General features: G+C 36.6%; 1 protein-coding gene across 1 annotated transcript; it reads right to left on the reverse strand.

Moving 5' to 3' along the window:
- Positions 1–11: 11 nt before the first annotated feature.
- HK3 (histidine kinase 3) lies at positions 12–4,378 on the reverse strand. Its single transcript, XM_021425383.2, has 7 exons — positions 2,922–4,378; positions 2,189–2,470; positions 1,713–1,882; positions 1,154–1,366; positions 650–836; positions 514–565; positions 12–373 (listed from the first exon to the last, which is right to left on the reverse strand). Exons 1-7 carry the CDS (start codon positions 3,408–3,410, stop codon positions 69–71), a joined length of 1,698 nt encoding a protein of 565 aa, XP_021281058.1. The 5' UTR covers positions 3,411–4,378; the 3' UTR covers positions 12–68.
- Positions 4,379–9,264: the final 4,886 nt, after the last annotated feature.

Below are 9,264 nucleotides of genomic sequence, written 5' to 3' on the forward strand. Positions count from 1 at the left end.
ACGCACCCACAAATTGATTATACAAAATTGACTATACATTAGACAATGTTACTTGGATGGACACCAAATTAAGGGTAAAATAGAAAGGAAGAGAGGAGAGGAGGGGGTGGATGAATAGGGTCAGTGCAATACAGGTGTCTCACCTCAACTCCTTTGTCCTGAGACTTCCCCGAAAAGAGTGACAACACATCATCTAAGACTGCTCGTAAATCAAACTGCACTTCCTCAAGCTCTAGCTTACCAGACTCAATCTTAGCCTGATCCAAGACCTCATTTATAAGTGCGACCAGAGCCTTTCCACTAGCTTGTGCAGTTCTGACATAATCTAGCTGTGTAACATCTAAATCTGTGTCCATAAGCATATGCAACATTCCTGAAAAAAAAAAAAAGGTGTTTCACCATCACGGCTAAGTAAACTTTATTCTCTACAAGTTATTTAATTTAATTTTCGAAGCATAATTATACAATGTATAGATAACACTCAGAGAAATAAACGAAAGCTTCAAGACTCACCCAGAACACCATTCATTGGGGTTCTGATCTCATGGGAAACAGTAGCAAGGAACTGCAAAAAGGTCACAATTTAATTAGGAACAAATGTCCATATCGTGTCAGAAGGCTTGGGGTATAAATCAGACATATCAGATACCTGAGATTTGGCAACATCAGCTGCCTCAGCCTTTTTTTTGAGCTCCATCATCTCATGGAAATCATCTTCCACCTTAGCAATTCGATTAACAGTTGCATGGAATATATGCCCAACAAGTAATGCAATGACAAGGATGCCGATTGAAGTGGTTATAGCTAACCATGGCCATGGTGGCTTTTGCTTAAACCTATATGAAGAACATACTTAGTCCAAGATTTATATTCAGCTTCTTTACATTTAAAATATTTTTTTAAAAAAAAGAGGAAATGAATATAGAACCTCTCTGATATATTAAATTACCCTGGTTTTATGGACATTGATAACAGTGAAACTTATATAAAGGTTGACATGTCGCTTGCAAAGGCCAATTCACTACAATCCTTTGTTTTTAAGGAAATAGGAGAATTATGTTATATTGAAACCGATAAAAAACCAACAATAGAGGCCCATATCAAAGACAAAGTGAAGCCTAGATCAATAGATGACACAAGATCAAAGGACTACCTGCAGCGCATCTCATGCTTTCTGAAAGGATCTCCAAAATTAAGGTGGCTGACATGTTCCAACCCATCATCGGATGCATTTGAGCCATACATACTGATAGGGTGAGACTGATTAGTTGTATCTAACACATTCACAAGGATTGTTTGTTTACTTGCAAGCTGTTGTAGCAACTTTTCCACAAGTGACTCAATATCAAACACTCCACCAAGATACCTGATTGAGCAGTTAGGGCATTAGGATGACTCTCACTAACTATCATGAAAGAGATCATCTTATTAGAGCCATTAAGTAGAGCATCACATCATGAACCTTTTGTTGAAAAGGTGATAGTTTGTTCCACCTTTTTCTGCATGACATTTACTTTGATTGATGCAAATGATCAATTTTAGAGGGCTTAAGCTATAGGATTTCTTCTTCCAACTTTTCCATGTTTGTGCATATGTGTATGTGTGTTTCTAGAGATGGAGAGCCTAATGAAGTCATCTTTCCACTATTTTCATAAACAAAAAGACATTTATTAAACATTCCCCTCTACTTTTTGTTCATAGTGAAAACATACCCATCAGTTGCTTGAATCCTCTCATTAGGAGTTGCATTTGAGGGAAGATCCCCCTTGTAAACTGCAAATGTCAAAATAACTCCAAGACGATTTGTTTTGAGTAACCTAAAAGGAGCTGTTAGCACCCCTTTTCCTGATTTTCTTGCACGCAATACATTCTCACGATCTTCCTGTTGGTACACAAGAAATTAGAGCTTCACAAATGAGGATTGCAATAAATGAATTCAAATTTCTTTATTCAGCCACTGTCAAAGCTCTTAAGAGATTGAAAATAGTGTTCTTCCAGACTAGAAAGTAATAAGATTAACTCTTCAGTCCTATTAAGCTTAATACAAGTTATTCAGGAACTTTGGGTTTCTCTTCTGTGCTGTTCTCTTTTATTAGAAATAGTACAACTTTCAGTGAAATCTATCAGTGCAGATTATGGCTACAGAAAGAATCAAAAGAACCTTTTAAAAAATAGTAAAGCAACTAACCTTTCCTGACAGCATATCAATAGAAACCACATGTGAAATGATATCCTGTGCAAAGATAACAGGAGCATATTCTTCCTGAATTGGTGATGGTTCCAAGAGGTCAGGATTATAGTCATCTTTATGAACTGGATTTTTTTCAAGTGTATCCATCCTCTTAATAGTCCAACCCTGTTGCTTCTCAAATTGTTCCCTTTCCGAGTGGAGCACCCTTACAGCATATGCCACACCACTTGTGAGGGGCCTCTCAAAAGCTGTTCGTTCCGTGTACCTCGCAAAAGTCCTCTACAGGTTCTTAAAGTGAGTTTCCTTTGTTGACTAAAAATCAAGTGATCATAATTCATAACTAAAAACACTCAGATCTAGTTTGGTCTAAGCTTAAATAACCATGTTTAACTTCTGAACCAGGAATGCGTATCAAATTGGCAAAATTCTTATTTGATCTAAAACCTGGGAATAACAATTCTGGTTGAGATCGCTTAATTATATAGATAATCAATCACATTAAGTAAGTACCCCAGACTAATCCAGATCAAGCCGTTCAATTGCTAAAATAGGGTGAATTCCATTCTAAATTAAGAAAAAAAGAAACAAGATAGCACTCTGAACGGAGCACAAGAGAGAGAAGACACCAAATGATGGCAATCAAGCACCTCAAGTGCATAATTATCTCTCAACTACCTATAGTATTCTAACTTACTAAAACTAAAAGTTATAAGAAGAGGATATGACTTACCTGATCAATAGCAGAGGGGTGCTTGCCATGGTGGAAAGTTGAGATCAAAATGGACATAGCCTGGATATGGTTCATGCTTACATTAAACTGATCCTGCAACATCCTCGCTCTCTCATCACACATGCTAGCAAGTGTCTCCTTCCTCTTTTCCGTAGCTTGAGAGCTCATGTAACAGAAGATCCAAATAGAAGCTACAGTCCAAACAATTACCCATGAAAACAAGAGCTTTCTCCACCAAGTTTTGCCAAGTGTCTTTGAACCAATATACTGGTAGTAGTGATGGTGGATCTTGAAGCTATAGCTAGAGATTTTATCCCAGCATTTGAACCACATCTTGCTACCACTATCACCAAGGAGACCAGCCTTGGCGTCCTTAAATTCACCATTAATGAACCAGTTCATGGAGATCATAGATGCTATCCAGCAACATAACATCCAAAGCAGATGCCCCACCTTCAAACCAAACCCAAATACATGGAGAAGACTCATCCAAGACACAGTAACCAATTACAAGCTAACTAAGAAAACAGTACCCCAGACTGAAGTGGGTCTAACTTCCTTGTTAATTCCAGCTAGAAGAGAGAGACCCACTGTCAAATCTATAGAAACTGTCTAGTAAAATCCAACATCACCAAAAAATCAAGAACCTTGGGATAAGAAGAAAAACCCAGCAAACTCCAAATTGACTACAAGACAGATTGATTGGGAGGAGTTGTACCCGTGAGGGAAAGATTAAAAAGAAAAAAGATGCTATCTTATCCAGTACTATAGCCTCTACTAACTGAGAAATGCAAAATAGAAGAGCCAGGATTAGGAAGATAAGGAAAATTTTGGCAATAATCACAAAAAAGAATTAAAGAATCCCTCAAGATTCTGAGTTTCTAATTCTAAACAGAATTTGCTTTTATCCTGTTAACTACCAACCAGAGTCCAGAACAAGAAATGCGCCAAAGTGACCAGAAAACAAAGATTCCAAATTAGATATCAAATCAATAAAAACTAGCTAAGCTTCCCCCTTCCCCCAGGCAAAAGAATCTGACAGGAATTCTAGTTTACGGGAGAGAAGTCCTTAAATTCCTAAAATCAAGCAGTAAGACAATTATCAAACATGTGGGTATTAAGGTTTGACCCCAAAGATCACCCGTAACAACCTGTAGAGATCTATCAACAGAATTTACAGCAAAAATAATATGACTACTTGTACTATTAAAGGTGACACTACCCTTACACGTTGCTGGTGTAGTTGAAGATAAAGAACCTAACAAGAGCAGATTCATGGACATTTAAGATTGAAAGAATCTGTGAAAGAAAGATGAGAGGAATATGGTGGTAGAAATGTCTGCTAGCACAGGCCATTATCTCTATCCCATAGAATTCACCCTCCCAAAAAAGAAACATATACTAGTAAAAGTTTTTTTTAAGTTCAAAGCTCACAAAAATATGTATTTAATATTTTATATTTCTATACTAGTACTGTAGTGCTACCAGTATGTCTTGTTGTTTTTTCTTTAAATGTACTAATTACAAATATTTAATAAGGGTAGGAAGGGCATCTTCCACTGAGAAAAATCATTGTCTTTTTTCTTTTCTGTGTTTTTTGGGTTTCCCTAACTCTACCTTGTGTTCACATCTCTATCCATCCACACCCTCAAGTAGACAACTTCTACACGCCAAGTCGTTAACTCTCTGTCTTTGTGTGGCTGTACTTTCTTTTGACAAAAGTACCCTCGCATGAGAACAAAATTTCGATCAATTAACATCGACTTTATTGTTTCATCCATTTTGGCATAAGATGCCCTGCTCTTTTCAAAACTGCCATAACAGGAACCTGAGTCAAAAGAGTAGGTAAAGAGATGAAGCCAAGGCCATCCCCTCGAGCCAACTCCGCCTTCTCTCTCTCAAGGTGTTATTCTGTCTTCTCCTCTATAGTGGAATCTAGGCCAAGGGTACGCTGTTTAGTTACACGCTCACCATTTTTTTAGCTGCTTTGCATGCTAAAAAGCCTGAAAATTCCCACACAAGATATAAGTTCTTTTGTGTTTTTGGTACAAATGGAAGAAGAAAACAAACATATCTTTCCGAATGTTTTTGCTTCCACTTTTACGCGCCCAAAACGTAATAATTCTTCTTTCTTTTGTATGAGTGACACCTCATCGCCTGTTTTTTTAACAAGTTAAAGCCCAAAAGCTCAACCCCACCAATCATAGACTAAGCTTTTATAGTACCCAAAAACAAAAATGTAGTTGTAACCAACCTCAACCCCAGAAGCCTTAGGGTTATAGCTAGCCTCAGCATCTCCTTTTCTAGCTTTCTTTGTAATATTATTATTATTATTACTAGTGTTTTTTGTTTACGTTCTAGGAAGCAAGAAGGAGCAAAACGCTTTTAACAGAACTACAAAGGGCTTTGTAAATGAGGGGGCAGCGGGAGGGGCAAAGATGTCAAGTTGTGGGTGATTGGCGACAACGGTGGCAAAACAGTAATTAGGGGAAAAAAGCGGTAGCGAAAATAAGAGGGCACTTTAATCAAGGTTTTGTCACCAAGGTGATTAGGCCATCACTACCCACTTCTTTTAGGTGTCCTCCGGGGGAGCTCTTCGTGATAGCGACGTCCCACGTCAGCGCACCGGTTCTCCTACTCCAACCAATCGCACACTCCAACGTGTAGTCTTCATAATAGCCCTGCGCTTTGTTACGTGGCACCGAGGGGGGCTTCGATTGCGTACTGCCATTTATCTGCCACGTGTGCAATGAGGGCTGCGGCTCACTCTTGGACGTTTGAGTTGGAGGTTAAGTAACAGTAACTGAAGTTCGTGAAGGCGCGTTTGATTTTCTTTTCCCTTGTCTGGCTCCAAGCCAAAAGTTGCCAAAACAAGAAAAATCATTTCTTTAAAATTGTTTTCCTTTTGCTTGCATTTGGAAGAGATTAATCACACCAACAGAGGGTTTTGTTCAATTAATAAATTTCTAAATCTTTTCACCCTAAGTTTTTGGGCAAAGGGCTTCCTTTCTTTGTATTAATTAGGAGTGATTGCCCTTTTTTTCTTTTTTGGTATATATTTTCTTAAGTTTTGAAATGCCATCATCCTTTGTCCTTGTGTAATTTATTAGTTTTTGTATGGTTAAAAGCTCTGTCTCCCAGTATTGACAAACAATTTTTGTCCTTACATTGTTATCACAAGAGCCAGGCTTGGGGGTTCCATCTGGTACACTTTTAAATTTTAGTATAAAAGAAAATCTCAATAATGGACAATCGCCAATTACTCATTGAAGCTTCAAGATTTTCATCTATCAACTTGTTACTATACTCTTTCCCTCAGATTAGGGAATATGCCTGATCTGCGCTGGTTCTAGGATTTGCATGAAGCTATACCTTAACTTCGTTTATGGAGCATCTGCCCCTAAAAAAAATTCACACCTGTTGTCTTTAAATTTTGGATTATACACTATTTTGGCTTTTGTAATTTAAAAAGTTACTTATTAATCTTTATGCTTTTAACTTAAAACAAAATGATTTTTTTCACAATCTTTTTTATCAATTTTGTTGTTAAGTGTCAATTGGAGATATGCAAGAAATGATGTTTCAGCTGACGTGTATGAAAACAGCTTGGGATCTATTTGGTAAGCATGAAAATGGTTTTCCATTTTTTTTTTTATATTTTCTCATGTTTGGAAAGGGAGAAATGTTTATTGAACATAAAATGTTATTTAGGGGTGTAAACTCTCCCTTCTCCTCTCCCTTGAAAATTCTCGAGACCTTCCCTTCTTTTCCCCTTTCAGCTATGATCTCCCCTCCCCTCTTCACCCCTCCGTCGACCTCTTTCATGGTCCTCCTTCCTCCCTCCACCTTCCATCGATCCTATTTCGTGCATTTCTTTTTCTTTTTGTTTGGTCACATCTGTAGTTCATTGTTTATGAGGGCTTTCATTTTTGTGGGTGTGTGAGCTCATGCAAATGAAATTGTCTAGAGGTGAACCAAGTCATTTTGAATTGAAAAAATCAATTGAATCGAAGTGAGTTCCGTTTTTTTTATTCGATTAGAATGATTTTTGGGGTGTTGTTCAGTTTGAGATGTTTGATTGGGAAAATTCCAACTAAACAGATTGAACTAACTGAATTGCTAATTATTAAAAATTTAATATCTATACACACACAAAAGGTATTTTTAACTTCATTCAATAATAGTTTTGAATTGTTAGTTATTTTTTAATTTACTTGGATCTATTAAAATTTATATTTATATGTATTATCTTAAAATCTGATAAAATGTTTATAAAAAGCTTGTTTTTTTTTTTTTTTGGAATGGCAAGATCTTTGTTGATAAAGAAGAAAGCAAGAGCACAATAGTTAACCAAGAACAACAAAACATGAAAAGAAAAGTTGAAAAATCAGCAAAAGAGAGAAAAAATGGAATCACACAAAGCAAAGAAACCAAAACCACAGGTAACTGAGACTCAAGAAAAGGAAGAGAAATCAACAAAAAATCTCCACAAGATCTTCAAGTCACTCAACACCATTTTTAGCAAGATAATCAACAATATGATTCATAGATCTCGGAATGAACAACGTTCCACTTAAAAAGCTTAGGCTTTAAAGAGTTGATCAAACGTAAAATGTTCCTCATATGCCATGGTGTAGAGAGAAGATCATTAGTCCACTTAACAACATTCATAAAATCAAATTCCATAATAAACTCATGTATACTGGCCTAAGATAAAGCAATAGAGAGAATAAAGGCTTCCTTAATGGCATAGATTTCAGCAATATTGGAGTCCATAATGCCCACAAACTTGGAAAAGAGACTTTTAACATTATTATCACTGTCTCGTAAGGTACCGTCAATTCCAACAGCCCTAAGGCCACCTCTCCCAGCGCCATCGACATTGAATTTCATGCAACCAACACTAGGTCTAACCCAATCAATCATTGGTTTGATTTTTTTTTTTTTGCAACAAAAGAGCCTTAGCAAAGGTTGGTGCTTGAACAATATAAGAAAAGAAGAATTATCCAACGGCCACTTGGCCTTTATCCATAATCCAATTCTAAATTTAATAATTTCATAAATTTGGAAGATGTCAAAATGTTTTCCTTTGAAGAGTAGTTCATTTCTAGAAAGCCATATAGCCAAACAACAGTAAAGAAAGCCATGTGCCAAATAAGAAAACTCTCCTCTTTAGAGATGACACCATTCCAAGCAAGAAGAAAAGATCTCATATCATTTGGAAGAACTAAATTACGATTCCAAGACTTAATCCAGAAGTTCCATATTCTCCATGAGTCATAATAAAGCAAGAAAATGTGGTTGACCATTTTGATATCTTTATTGCAAATGGCACATAAAGTAACATTTCTTTTAATGAGACCCCTTCTAATCAGTGCCCTTTTGATAGCCATACAACCTTTCAAAGCTTGCCAACAAAGAATTTCCATTTTAGGAGGTGCAAGGTTGGCCTTAATCATTTTTCAAAGATGTTGGTTTACGCTTGCTTGCCTAGTAACAAGTTTACAAAAAGACTTGGAGGAATAAATACCATTAGAGTTGTGTTTCCAAATGATCTTATCAAACATCTCCTTATCAAGGCATGAACTCTTCAATAAATCCTTGAGGATGTTCCATTGCTCTTTTTCCCAATCGAATAAATTTCTTCTTAAGGGAATTCCCCAATGCCAAGCATCATCAATCCAAGAACCACAGTCAACCAAAGTACCATTTTTGTTGACAAAAAGAGCATAAATGTGAAGGAAGACAACTTTAAAACTCAAGCACTCCACCCAAATATCATTCCAAAAATTAATGTAATTACTCATACCTGGTAGCAAATCAATGCTAGCTTTAATAAGATTAGATATTTGAAAGCAATCCTATAAAGGGCTCACAATTTTGCTCCAAGTGAAAAACATCTTCTTAGGCTAATTAGGGGAAGGGATGAGAGAGTTGACATCCATATCATAATGAGCAATAGCAACATGCCGTCTTAGAGAATCTTTTTCCTCACCAAAACACCAAATCAATTTGTTAAGGAGTGAATGGTTTTTAATGTGAAGATCCACAATGCCCAAGCCACCATAGACTTTAAGAACGCAAATAGAAAACCAGTTCACATAGTGGATTTTTTTAGTTGAGTTATCAGCACACCAAAGAAATCTTCTTTGTATACAGTCGAGTTCCATTTTGATACCAATAGGCAGACAGAACAAAGACATATAACAAATTGGTAGACTTGTAAGAATAGATTTGATAAGAGTGAGTCTACCTCCAATGGAAAGAAGCTTACTTTTTCAACCAGTAAGGCATTTCTCAAATTTTTCAATGATAGGTCATTAAATAGCAAGAGAGCTAAGAT

The sequence above is a fragment of the Theobroma umbraticum genome, unplaced genomic scaffold, assembly GCF_002168275.2.
Source record: "Theobroma umbraticum cultivar Fairchild unplaced genomic scaffold, ASM216827v3 scaffold_30.0, whole genome shotgun sequence".
NCBI lineage: Eukaryota > Viridiplantae > Streptophyta > Magnoliopsida > Malvales > Malvaceae > Theobroma > Theobroma umbraticum.

Bases quoted from the DNA above. Each gene is read 5' to 3' on its own strand.
- HK3 (XM_021425383.2), bottom strand. From the start codon at position 3,410: ATGAGTCTTCTCCATGTATTTGGGTTTGGTTTGAAGGTGGGGCATCTG. The intron at 2,471-2,921 runs GTAAGTCATATC...AAGAACCTGTAG, and splicing joins ACCCCTCTGCTATTGATCAG to AGGACTTTTGCGAGGTACAC. The intron at 837-1,153 runs GTAGTCCTTTGA...TTCTTCATATAG, and splicing joins AAGCATGAGATGCGCTGCAG to GTTTAAGCAAAAGCCACCAT.